This window comes from Camellia sinensis, chromosome 8, assembly GCF_055761805.1.
Source record: "Camellia sinensis isolate YWXY chromosome 8, ASM5576180v1, whole genome shotgun sequence".
Classification (NCBI taxonomy): domain Eukaryota; kingdom Viridiplantae; phylum Streptophyta; class Magnoliopsida; order Ericales; family Theaceae; genus Camellia; species Camellia sinensis.
In genome coordinates this window covers 192,791,195-192,804,886 of record NC_138968.1, presented here as the reverse complement: position 1 = coordinate 192,804,886, position 13,692 = coordinate 192,791,195, and the positions used below count along the sequence as shown (strand labels likewise).

Below are 13,692 nucleotides of genomic sequence, written 5' to 3'. Positions count from 1 at the left end.
AAGTGTTGGTGTGAAACAGAGAAGAGGGGCACCGGTGGTAATAAAATTTTTAACCTTTAGCGACTAAACTATTATTTGTCGATAAATATTAATCAATAATAACTAATCTTTTGTAGTTAAAAGTATAATTTGGCTATTAGTTTTTTTTGTTGTCGCAAAAATTGAACATACAACGACTAAATTTTTTTAGTCACCAAAAATTTATATTTGCCGAAAAAATTATTTGGCCAGCAAAGAGTAATTGAAAAATAAGCTTGTTATTTGGAAACTTAACTTCCTTTTGTTGACAAATAATTATATACGATGACTAAAATAAGAATTAGTAGCCTCAAATTTAGACTTAAGCTAACTATTTTTTTTTTAATCGCCTATTTACGTCATATGTAGCAACAAAATTCATTTTTTAGTCGCCAATAAATAATATATATCGAAAAAAATAATATAGTAGCAAAACATTGAACCAACGCCGACTAATAAAATTTTTAGTCCCCAAAAATATAACTTTTGGCGACTAAATTCCTTTTGGTCGCCAAAAGTGTAATTTGTGAAATTACTTACACCTTTTGTGAAATAATTTTTTTCATAAAATTTATACCTTTTGTTGAAACTTACACCTTTTGTGAAAACTTACATTTTTTCGTGGAAATACTTACAATTTTTGTGAAATAATTTATTTCATAAAATTTACACATTTTGTTGGAACTTACACCTTTTGTGAAAACAAAACTTACACCTTTTGTGAAAAAACTTACACATTTTCTGAAACGTTACACCATTTGTGAAAAAATTTCTTTCATAAAATTTACACCTTTTTGTGAGCATACTTACACCTTTTCTCAAAAGTTACTCCTTTTGTGAAATAATTTTTTTCATAAAGTTTATACATTTTACACCTTTTGTGAAAACAAGACTTACACCTTTTGTGAAAATACACATTTTCCGAAAAGTTACACATTTTGTGAAATAATTTCTTTCATAAAATTTACACATTTTATTGGAACTTACACCTTTTATGAAAACGAAACTTACACCTTTTGTGAAGCTACTTACACCTTTTGTGAAATAACTTACACTATTTCTGAAAAGTTACAACTTTTGTGAAATAATTTCTTTCATAAAATTTACACATTTTGCTAAAACTTACACTTTTTCTGAAAATTTACACATTTTCGTGGAAATACTCACACATTTTCTGAAAAGTTACTTCTTTTGTGAAATAATTGTTTTCATAAAATTTACACATTTTATTGGAACTTACACTTTTTGTGGAAACGAAACTTATACATTTTGTGAAGCTACTTATATCTTTTGTGAAATAACTTACACTATTTCTGAAAAGTTACACATTTTGTGAAATAATTTCTTTCCTAAAATTTACACCTTTTGCTAAGACTTACACATTTTCTGAAAATTTACACCTTTTCGTGGAAATACTTATACCTTTTCTGAAAAGTTACTCTTTTGTGAAATAATTTTTTTCATAAAATTTACACATTTTATTAGAACTTACACCTTTTGTAAAAACCAAACTTAAACCTCTTATGAAGTCACTTATATTTTTTGTGAAATAACTTACACTAATTCTGAAAAGTTACGCCTTTTGTGAAATAATTTCTTCATAAAATTTACACCTTTTGCCAAAACTTACACCTTTTCTTGGAAAAAAAAAAAAAAAAAAAAAAAGAGTAACTTTTCAAAAAAGGTGTGAGTTTTCAGAAAATGTGTAAGTTTTAGCAAAATATGTAAATTTTATGAAAGAAATTATTTCACAAAAGGCGTAACTTTTCAGAATTAGTGTAAGTTATTTCACAATAGATGTAAGTGACTTCACAAAAGGTTTAAGTTTTGTTTTCACAAAAGGTGTAAGTTCCAATAAAATGTGTTAATTTTATGAAAAAAATTATTTCACAAAAGGAGTAACATTTCAGAAAATGTGTAATTGTTTCCACAAAAAGGTATAAGTTTTAGCAAAATGTGCAAATTTTATGAAAGAAATTATTTCACAAAAGGTGTAACTTTTCAGAAATAGTGTAAGTTTTTTAACAAAAGATGTAAGTGACTTCACAAAAAGTGTAAGTTTCGTTTTCACAAAAGGTGTAAGTTCCAAGAAAATGTGTAAATTTTATGAAAAAAATTATTTCACAAAAAGAGTAACTTTTCAGAAAATGTGTAAGTATTTCCATGAAAAGGTGTAAGTTTTCAGAAAAAGGTATATGTTTTAACAAAAGGTGTAAATTTTATGAAAGAAATTAGTTCACAAAAGGTGTAAGTTTTGTTTTCACAAAAGGTGCAAGTTCCAAGAAAATGTGTAAATTTTATAAAAAAAATTATTTCACAAAAGGAGTAACTTTTCAGAAAATGTGTAAGTATTTCACGAAAAGGTGTAAGTTTTTAGAAAATGTGTAAGTTTTAACAAAAGGTAAAAAGTTTATGAAAGAGAATTTTTCACATATGATGTAACTTTTCAAAAAAAGTGCAACTTGTTTCATAAAAGATGTAAGTATTATATGTAAGTTGTCAAAAGTTACACATTTGGTAAGTAATTTTACAAAATGAGTAAGCGTTCACAAAAGGTGTAAGTAATTTCACAAAAGGCGTAAGCTCTCAGAAAATGAGTAAATAATTTCACAAAAAAGTGTAAGTTCTCAGAAAAGGTGTAAGTAATTTCACAAAAAAGTGTAAGTTTTTATAAAAAGTATAAGTTTTCACAAAAGGCGTAACTTTTCATAAAAAGCGTAAGTTTTCCCAAAGGGTGTAAGTTTTCAAAAATCACTTACGCTTTTTTCTGAAATTACATACGCCTTTTGTGAAAATTTACGCTTTTTGTGAAAACTTACGCCCTCTTGTGAAATTATTTACACCTTTTTGTGACAATTTACACTTTTAGTCATATAATATATTATTTAATTAATTTACCTAGAAAGTGACCTACTTAACAGGTCACCAATATGTAAATTTTCAAATATTTTGACATAACCCAATACATAAAAATGTATAAATACAAAATAAAAAGGGTGTAAGTGCCTTGCATACCATATGCAAGACACACCTAACAAAGGTCCTAAAAATATATACAAATAAGATCCTTTTTGTTAAGTCTGCATCTTCTTAGGCATCTTTTCGGAACATAGTTTTTAGACACTTTTTTTGGTTTGTAGCAAAAGCTAAAAGTTGGCTTTTTTATATTTTTATTCCTTTGGGAAGTTGATTTTTAGCCAGTGGTGAAATTATAATTCTACCCCTCATGAGTCAAAATGTGCTATATGGGTGAAGTTGTAAATATTTTAAATTAAATGGGAGTAGTTTGGTTATTTATTATGATTTAACATCATAAATAAATATTAAACAAAAAAGCCAAAAGCTTGGTTAAAAGTCAAAAAATCACTTTTGACCATCTTTCCAAAATAAGCCTTAATTACAAGTTTGATGAGTCTTAACCCCTATAAATATGTAGCTCAGCCTACACCGGTACCAGAGTCGATGAGCAGTCGATGTGACATATAGGGTGCGATAAGAATGGAACCAACATGGAGGTTGGTTGTTTTGACCATAGATTATATGCAGGGACGAAACCAGAATTTCATCACCGGAGGGGTCAAAAGATAAATAAAAAATTTTCACAATATACATATACACACATGTATGTATAATATGATATATAAATTATGTATATACACACAAAAATTCAAACACCATAAAAGTAATTTCTAATAGGATAAAGTTTTTTTGGTGCAAAATAAAAAGAGAGCGCAAGATAGGAGAAAAATGATATATATATTTTTTTATACCAGGGGCCATTTTATGTACAAAATGAGATATATTTTTAAAATGCTAGGACCAACCATATTTTTCACAGAAGCAGGGGGGCCATGGCCCCTTATAGTCTTCTCTTAGTTCCGTCCCTGATTATATGTAAACATAAAAAGAAAGGATATTTTTTTCAGTTGTGCTACATAGCTCGAATTTTTTGAGCTCGAATTTGGCCCGAAATCAAAACGGCGTCGTTTCGTCGTTTTGATTATTTTTTTTTTTTTTTGGCAGAAGAAGAAAAATCAAAAAAGAAGAAGAAGAAAGAAGAGAAAAGGAGGGTAGCACAGAGAGAGAGAAAATCATCATCATCAACCACCCAACACATCTTCATCAACACAGTAGAGAGAGGGACAAAAAAAATTCATCAACCACCCAACACATCTTCATCAACACAGCAGAGAGAAAAAAAAATGTAAAAATCTGAAAAAATAAACAAATCAAACCCAAATACATGAAACAAATCAAACCCAAGCCAAATCCATGAAACAAATCAAACCCACAATCAGAGACGGAGGTCAAAGATCAGGCAGAGACGGCGGGCTGCGACGATCGGAAGCGGAGGTGGAGGCGGCGGGCTGCAACGATCGGAAGCGGAGGCGGAGGCGGCAACGATTGAACCCTCTCTCTCTCCATTCCCTCTTCCCCTCTCTTCTCTTTCTCTCATTCTGTTTCTCTTTCTCTTCCTCTTCCTCTCTCCTCTTTGCTCTCTCTGTTTCAGACATAACGAGGAGAAAAAAAAAAAGAAATTGCCCAAAACGACATCGTTTTGGACAGTCGGGGGATTCGGGGGAAAAGGTTTTGAGCTACAAAACATTTTCCTATTTTTTTTATAATTTAAGAAAGCATAATCCATTTATATATACTAATGGTCGGGCACACACGATGTGCGTGTAAATTTAAAAAATATTATTTAAAAAAAAATAAATATACATCACAAATTTATTAAAAAAATAAATATAAACAAAATAAAATAATAATTCTTAAAAAAATAGTACTCTTTTTAAAAATTATAAATAGAAGATTCTTAGAATATTTATAGTCAAATAAATTTGATATACACAAAAAAATATATATAAACGATTACGTTGAATTTTTTTTTTTTTTTATATAAACGAAGTAAAATAATAATCAAATTTTTTCTCTTAGAACTTGATAATATAATAAAACTTTTCATCCTCTTTTATTTTTTTAATGAAGAAAATAAGAAGTATAATTAAATTAGTACACACAAAATACAAAAATACAAACCCATTAAAACACTTACAATCAAAGAGATTTAAAATAATAATAATTATTATTATTAAAATAACTTAGCCAAAACCCCCCCAAAAAAAAGTATTTAAAAAAAAATACCTTAAAACCAATGGACACCAAAGACAATAAATGGAATCAACACTATGAATTTGAATTCATACAGAATTTCAGAATGAAATGGCCATCTCTCAAAACCTATGTCACTATGAAAACCTCTAATAAATTGTTTGGTCGCTGAAAACTTGGGGTACGCACCTATAATCAATGGAGGTTGAGCCTTCGTGTTGGAGATTCAGAGGGCAAGAGCATAAGCTTCTAGAATGGGGTGAGAGAGGAGGACTGCAAGCACTGTTCGAAGCTTCCGAAAGGTCCGTAGAAGAATAGACATATGATCTTTGAATTGAGGAAGAAGGTACATGAGGTTTGAGAGCTCTCGAAAGCCTTCTCAATTGAAGCAACTTGTTCATCGTAGAAGAATAGACAGCTTCTGCTTCGGTCGCGGCAAGAGGGGGAGAGAGATCTCAGATCAATCGAGAAGGGTTTGCGGGCAGCGAGAAAAGAGGGTTGTTGTGGTGATTCTAGCAACGGCAGCAATAGCGGTAGTTTTTGACAATGCGGCAGCGAAGAGAGGAAGAGGACTCTGGAAGTGAGCTTTGGGGATGCGGTGGCCATGGGGGTGGTAGAGAGAAAACTCTGAGCCAAGAAATTTGAGGAGAGAGAGAGAGAAAGAGGAAATTGAGTATTGAATAGTTGATTGAGGGAGAAAGTAGAAAACGTGGGATGTGATTTTTTTTTTGTTTGTCAAATCACCTAAATTACACGTGGCAGTACATGATAGAGGCTTCAAGAGACTAAATTCTGAAGTATAGATAAAGCTGCAAGTACAACACAAAATTTACTGCATCGTCTAAGAGCAGCTTTTGCCTTTCTATGGGCTACACCAACAACGTTCCTAGGAATTGTAACACAAATATACTCAAACGTATTACGGGATCTTTTGGGAAGTGGATTTTCCCAGATTATAACCCATTTCATTCTCTCACAAAAAGTTGATTATAATCGGCTTTCAACCAAAAACTGATTATAACTATCTTCCCAAAATGACCCTACATAGCATCTTAATATCTTTTTTACCCAAAAAAGAAAAAAGAAAACAGAAGAGCATCTCAATATCCTTAACAATAGACAGCCGATCCAAAGCTTTAGCTGATCCACAAGATAATTCATTAATTAACACATGAGAGTCTTTGTATATGTTAACAGTCTTGACACTAGGAGCTACACACCATCAAACTGCATCAAGACACGCCTTGGCTTCTGCCATAGATGCCGATAAAGGGAAGAAGGCTGCAGTGTGTGCCCCAATCTGATTATCAAATTCATCCAAAGCTACCCAAGCTCCTCCCACGAGCAAAGTATCCTTCATCCATGAGCCATCAATTATGATCCTGTGTATGAGGCGATCTGCAATCCAAAGAGAATTGTTAATAACAGAAAAGGATTTAGGGCAATTAGCATTGTCTCCATAATGATCCAAATTGGGTAATTTTAGGTGTACAGCAATGAGGTTTGAAATCTTTGACGAGTTCAATTATTAACTGTTTTAGAAATAGACGACGAAGATCCATTCAATTAGAAGCTCACTAATGAGTTGGATCTTGTCCAGTTCTCAACTCTTTGTAACTAACTTTCTAGTGTCTATGCTTGTACCTTGTACCTGTACTGATAATATTAAATTTACTCATAATGCTAGAATTATTCCGTCAATCTTTGTTTTCTCTATTTTTCTGCTTAGCTTTATATTGTCCAGAAACTCTGAAATTATTAAATGGTGAAAATTATCTCATCACACCGCCAGACCACTTGGGCTCTATGATTAAGTTATTACATTATACTGTTCTGCACATTGGTACAAAAAATGTAAAGAATTAATATTTACCTTTGTTGTTCATTTTGAGGCCAATGACATTCACTCTTTCAATTGTCTATTTCTACACTCATTTATACTTCAAAAAGAAGAAAGTAGATAAATGCTTAAAATTTTAGTACCAGAAATGGACTATTTTTTGCTGTTAAAAAGCAATTCCCATATCATCCAAAAGAAATGAAACAAATGAAAATAGTCTCAACTATTGTTATCCTGCTAGGAATGTCACATTCAGAAAAGGTCTTACTCCCTCACAACTGAAAGATCTTGACCATGGCACTCTGTTCTTTCTGTCTGCTCGTTGGCCTCTGCACCAGTATTCCCAAATATTGCAGTCCTGTAAATGCAAACTTGGTTATCTGTTTTATTTTTTTTATTTTTTTGGAAACTAGAGACGAAAACTTGTTTGGTATATTGTTTGTGTTTTCATGAAAGTAGGATTGATTCCAAACCAAACACTTGAATAACATTGACATGTGATTTTTATTCATTGTAATGTGTTTTCTAGTAATGAGATTTCTATTCCTTTTTTCTTTGATTAAAGTCATCCAAACATAGTCTAAAGTCAAGCATTGAGGAAAAATTGTTGATTGAGACATCAGAAATTCTCAACAACATTGAGATAAATAAATAGGATAAAGATACATCTGTAGTCCTCAAAATATGTGCACTATACTACTTTTTAGTCCTTCAAATTCAAAATTTATCAATTTCATCTCTGAAGTTTTCAATTTAAGTCAAATTATTTTAATTTCAAGTGGCCATCTAAATCATTAACCTAATAATCATAAAATATAAGAAAAAAGTAGTACGAAATGCATACTTTAGGAACCATAACTATATTTTATTATCTTTCTTTAAAAGATTTGGATGGTACATTTTAAATTAGATCAATTTGACTCATTTGAAATTTATCCTAATAAATATAATAGTTATGTTTATTTTCTGGTGTCCCTTTTCATTGTTTTTATTATTATTTTCCTTGCTTGTAATTGGAGACATTTATAGTGGAGTGTGTGAGTTGAAGACACTTTTAGTTGGTGTTAACTGAGTTCAAGGTACATACCTGGTCAAAGCTGCCAATTTCACTCGCTCCTAAGCCTTTTGCTATTGAGGTGGTCCTCCTCCTCCTGATCATCAAATCCGCCACTTCCACTGGGTCCTGCTACTGCTGCATCGCAGTCATTGTTGTTATTGAGGTCATCGCATTTTCTCTTTGATGTAGTAGCACTAGCATTCACAACTTCTACTAATCTATCCAAGTCTCCATGGAACACACCCACACCCATGTTTTCTTCAGGTCTGTATGTAATCAATGCTTCTTCATCAGCTTTCTCGTATAATAAATGGACACCGAGCTTTTCCACTGCAACAACATGCCCGCATTCAAGTTCACATTCCATATATTTTGCTTTCCTTTTACTATAATATGCAAAATGCCTTGCAATGCCACAGAGATGATGGAGTTCAACAAAACAAACTTGAAATTCAATTCCACCCTCATTTAATTGCTCCATATAATCTTCCATTAGTCCCAGAAAATCAAAGTGTGGTAAATAAATAACTTGTACATTTCCAGAATTCGCAAATTGAAAATGTAGATTCACTGTACAGCAATTTCCGATGACCGTCTGAGTACTAAGGCGCTTAAACGTCATCTTAAAAGAATAGCACCCCTGGAACTTGGATTTATCCTTGATTACAATAGCAGCTAAAACAATTCCCAAGAACCTGCTATTATACCAATGTGGAGGCAACTCAAAAGATATTGAAGAACCCCTACTCTGATGACTGAACCACTTTGGAATCTCACTCCCGGGGAAAACAATAAAAGAAACAGATTGAATTAAATTTGAAATAAATCTTTCTGTCAAGATGTTGTTCTGCTTGCTCTCAACCAGTTTGAAGCAATTCATGAAGGAAAAGAAGTCAACATTGTTGAATGTGGATGGACTCAATATTGTTCTTAATGATGTGCAATCATCAGCTAGTATTTTATGTACTGATGATGAAAGCTCTGGCAGTTCTTTAAGCCTCTTGCAACCTTCCAAAAGCAATATTGACAGCTTCGAGAGTTGATTCATGCTTGCAGGTAAACTTTCAATGCTGTTTCCACTGAGATTTAATTGGTGCAACGAGTAGATGTGGCAAATGGATGTAGGGATAGATTTTAAATTACAGTAACTGAGATCTAGTTTTTGTAAAGACACTAACCTTGACAAAGCTGCTAGTTCCAAAGTCATGGAATTCTCTCTCCATCTAAGTAAAGTTGAAGGCAAGAAAAAACAACTCCATGAATTAGATGTTAGTACTTTACACCCCCGTAAGGATAATATTTCTAGTTTCTTCAGAAGTCCAATAGAGGAGGGGACTTGTCTAATTGCAGTGCAATCTGCGCGAAGCTCCTTTAAACAGTCTAGGAAACCCACGTCTTGCGGAAGTTTGTCAACTTTGGAGCACCCAGAGAGGTTTAGACTTGTAAGAGCTTTCAACTGGCAAATGCTGTCTGGAATACTTTTCAAATTTTTACAATTGCTTAGATTCAGTGAACCAAGACTGGTAAGATGTCCAACTGAAGGTGGAAGTTCACTTACACCAATCCCATCTAAATAAAGCTGTGATAAACATTTCATATATCCAAAGTTAACTGAAATGTTTTCAAGTTTTGAACACCCAGAGACATTAAGAACTTCAAGAGATTCCAATTGAATGTCACTTGGAAGACTCTTGAGATTTTTGCAGTCCTTCAAGTTGAGGCAAATAAGCCTTCTAAGAATTCCAATGGATGGATGAAGATTAACCATACTTGTACAGCCTTCAAGAATCAATATTTCAAGATTTGGGACCTTCGTGAAGTCTGGGCTCTTGGTTAGACATGTTGAGTGACTAAGATTCATGATCCTCAAAATGCCTAGATGTGGCTGAAGAAAAACAAAAAATAAAAAGACATTACGAAAAATATACTGTGTCAAGGACTTTGCATCTTATTTAGAATAATAAAACATAATGCACATTCATACCATTGTTCCCTCCCAAAGTTGTTCAATGCTGCTATAGGTTAAGCGAAGTTCAACAAGACGCCCCGGTTGAAATGTTGAAGGCATGCATTTCATAGGGTATCCGCACCAATCAAGATATCTTAACTTGTTAGAAAGATATTTGAGGTCTTCTGTGAGGTGAATACAACACATTTTGAGAATTCTCAAGTTTGACATCTTTGCAAAAGCTTTAGGCCTCAACTTCAATTCTTTCAGGCCAATGTCCTTGGGATCTTGATGTCCGAGGTCAAGATAATCCACAGCTATGCCTTCCACTTTTTTTGTTCCCTAATAAGCACAAGCAAATAACAGCAACACAATGTCAAAAGGCTGACAAAATTATGCAGAATTAGCTTTGTTAAATAAATAAGTTTAGAGTGGTCATGCTTTTCTATAAGATCTCTTACCGTATTCTCCATCAGCACACGTGTCAAATCTTCTTGAAGCCACAACCTACTACACTCCCCAGGCTCTTTAGGTGATTTCTGGCGAACAATATACCACCCTAGTTCTTGTATCAAATCATGCATCATCACCTTATTATCCGAGATAGTTACAAGAGACTTCTTAACAAGAACATCTATTCCAATAATTGGGTGGAAGCCACAACTATCTAGAATTTTTGTTACATCATTTTTGTTTTTCCCTCTGAAAAAAAAAGCAATATCTAAGAATATTTCCTTCTCTACCAATTGTAATGCATCGTAACTTATTTGGAGTACTTGTTGAACTTCATTCAAAGGGCTTTCTTTCAACCTGTTTAATGAACTTTCCCACTCATATTTGTTTCGACCACAAAGAAAAGAACCCAAAACTTTGAGAGCTAAAGGAACTCCTTTAGCATACTTTACTGCACGAGGTACAAGTTCTCCATAGTCTTCCACTTGCTGGTATTTCCCGAAGGCTTTCGATTTAAAGAGTTCTGTAGCTTCATATTCTCTTAATTCCTCAACCTCATAAATATGTGTTATGCCATATCTAGTTAATGCATGTTGATTTCGAGTTGTTATAATGATTCTACTTCCAAAACCGAACCAATGCTGTTCTCCTATCAATTTTTCAAGTTCTGTTGATTCATCCACATCATCGAGAACAATAAGAATCTTTTTACGGTATACCATGTTCCTTATCATACTTACTCCCATACCAACACTTCCTATTTTCAAATCTTTTTCCAACAAGATTTCGGAAATGAGTTGTTCTTGCAGAGTTTTCGGACCACTTTTTGCTGAAACTTCTCTAACATTTTCAATGAAGCTGCAACCTTCAAATTGGGAAGAGATACGGTCATAAATAGCTCTTGCAATAGTTGTCTTACCCATTCCACCCATTCCCCATATCCCCACAGCACGAGCATCATCCATCCCTAATCCTAACAATTCAATCACTTTCTCCATAGGAGAATCCATCCCAACTAAGTCTTCAGAGACGCTTGAATATGTATGGTTTAATTTTCTAAAAAGTATCCCAACAAGTTCTTGGATGAACATTGATTCAGACCTGTGGATTTAGGGGAATAGTAAAACAAATAAAAAGAGACAAACATAAATAATTCAACTAAAATTTTAAGAAACATGATTTCAAAACATAACTCTGTCTGTTTTTTTAGATTATCTTAATCAGGATACATTTAAAAGTACAAAAAATTGTCAATTTTTTATTATTTTTTTAAATTTACTAAATACAAAAAATATATAAAAATTAAATACATCTTCGCAACTTTTTTTGTATCTTACTTTTTAAATATATTTATATTATAAATTAAATGCATCTAAAAAAAAATTAACTAAAATATGAAGAAAAAAAAAACTGTTTTTGAAACCAAACAGGATTGAATCTTCAATCTAAATTATAGAAATAAAAAGAGAGCAAAAGGAGAATATTTTAGTTAAATACCTAACAATTGTATCGCTAGGGTAAGGCCATCCTGATAAATTGGCAACTTGCTCCAAAGCATTCCTCCACCTTTGGACCTTCTCCATCCCCAATACTTCCTGTTTGGACACCAATTCCTCAAATCCACCCCCAAAACTCCCTCTTTGGCGTCGCACATCCGATGGATTCACGTGATAGAAAATCGGATAAACAGTTGTGTTGCTGCATTCAAGTATCTCCACAAGCTCATCCAAACACCATCTGGAAGAAGCATAGTTCTTGGACAAAACCACAATTGAAAACCTTGATTCTTGAATCGCTTTCTGGAGTTCCGGAGAAATAGATTTTCCTCTTTCGAGCTTTTCATCGTCTTTGAAGGTGTGAATTCCCTTCTGAGCCAACGCTGCGTATAGATGGCTGACGAAGTTATCGCGAGTGTCTTTGCCTCTAAAGCTCAAGAACACATCGTATGTGCATCGAGATCGAGATAAAGATGGAACAGATGAAGCCATTGTAACTGTTTGGTTGGTGTATTACCAAATCTCTTACTCAAAAGATTGGGGATTTTGATTGATGAGAAAACAGAAATTACAAGTATCTCTCGTTTCTATACTCTGCACATTTGCGTTACTTGCACGCTACTTGGTCTTTGTACACTGAGTCAACGTCTTAGTCAAAGTCTGAAAGTTAATTTCCAAGAAATTTCTTCCTCCGAAGAAAGGAAGAATTGAAATAATAATAATTACATCAACCTTCTCTTCCTAGAAATTACAGTTGTGGTGGGTCTTGGCTTTGCTGGGTGCTTGACGAGCTCCATTCGTGTTTTAGTGTTGGATTTCTTTTTATGAATTGGATTAATTCATGCTGGTAATTGGCTATTTCGGAATTTAGACTCACGAATGCCATGATTATATATTAGAACATCTTTTTTTTCTTGTTAAAAAAAAAAAAAAAATTGTTTGTCCTATGGTATATATTAAAAAATATATACTTATCAATTGTTAAAAACATTGAGAAATTACACTTCAATTGATGGTTGAAAAATTATTTTTATATTTGTTAGAATAAATGTATAAAAATAAATAGAGAATTGTATTATTGAATAATGTATGCTTGTTGTATATCTGTTTTTACAAGAGAATTAGGTCTCTCTATTTATAGAGAGGAGAAAGATACAATGGAGTACGAAGGCATAAGGTAAGATATTACAATAATATAAAAGTGTAATCTAAAGCTTTGCTGGTAGTGGGTGTTGGCCTCCTTTACACCTTTGCTGGTTCCTAATGCACATGTACAGCTCCTAATGCACATGTACATTACAGCTCCTAATGCACATGTACAGCTATGAAAGTATAAGGTATATGTTAACAATATTAATGATAAATATTAAACACATGGCGAGTGTCTTTGCCTCTAAAGCTCAAGAACACATCGTATGTCCATCGAGATTGAACAGAAGAGGAGGAGGACTTGGCTCTTTGGACAACCATTGAAGCTAACGTAAAAACTGTTTGTTACTCAAAGAGAGATCAAATTGAGACTTTTTGTTTATTTTTTATTTTTTATTTTGAATTAGATCAAATTGAGACTTTGATAACATAAACAAAAACATTCGGAGATCGCTGTTTCTTATAATCTGGACAATTTGCAAACGAAGATTAATACAAGGTTCATTGTTTTGTTCCTATCGGAAAAATATTTGGACATTTATTTTGCTTCTCGAAATTTAGGCCTTGTTTGGCAACTTAGGATTGGTTTGGGAAGTGGGTTGGCTTTTTGGTTATTTTG

The 13,692-nt window shown here is 32.8% G+C and overlaps 1 protein-coding gene across 4 annotated transcripts; it reads right to left on the bottom strand.

Annotated features, from left to right (window-relative positions):
• Positions 1 to 5,901: 5,901 nt before the first annotated feature.
• On the bottom strand, positions 5,902 to 12,786 carry LOC114316648 (disease resistance protein RUN1). Of its 4 annotated transcripts, none has more exons than XR_014338934.1 (6): positions 11,926 to 12,786; positions 10,437 to 11,529; positions 10,012 to 10,317; positions 8,058 to 9,912; positions 7,195 to 7,328; positions 5,902 to 6,528 (listed from the first exon to the last, which is right to left on the bottom strand). XR_014338934.1 is itself a non-coding variant. In XM_082884493.1 (5 exons), exons 1-4 carry the CDS (start codon positions 12,414 to 12,416, stop codon positions 8,077 to 8,079), a joined length of 3,726 nt encoding a protein of 1,241 aa, XP_082740619.1. In that variant the 5' UTR covers positions 12,417 to 12,786; the 3' UTR covers positions 5,902 to 6,528; positions 8,058 to 8,076. The 4 variants fall into 4 exon arrangements, 1 of the variants encoding a protein (XP_082740619.1); XR_014338933.1 differs by having other exon boundaries at positions 7,239 to 7,328; XR_014338935.1 differs by having other exon boundaries at positions 7,247 to 7,328.
• Between the last annotated feature and the right edge of the window lie 906 nt (positions 12,787 to 13,692).

Excerpts from the sequence above, each read along its gene's own strand:
- LOC114316648 (XM_082884493.1), bottom strand. The coding sequence starts at position 12,416 with ATGGCTTCATCTGTTCCATCTTTATCTCGATCTCGATGCACATACGAT. Across the intron at positions 10,318-10,436 it reads GTGTGCTGATGGAGAATACG|GGAACAAAAAAAGTGGAAGG; the intron begins GTAAGAGATCTT and ends TGTGCTTATTAG. Across the intron at positions 9,913-10,011 it reads AACTTTGGGAGGGAACAATG|CCACATCTAGGCATTTTGAG; the intron begins GTATGAATGTGC and ends GTTTTTCTTCAG.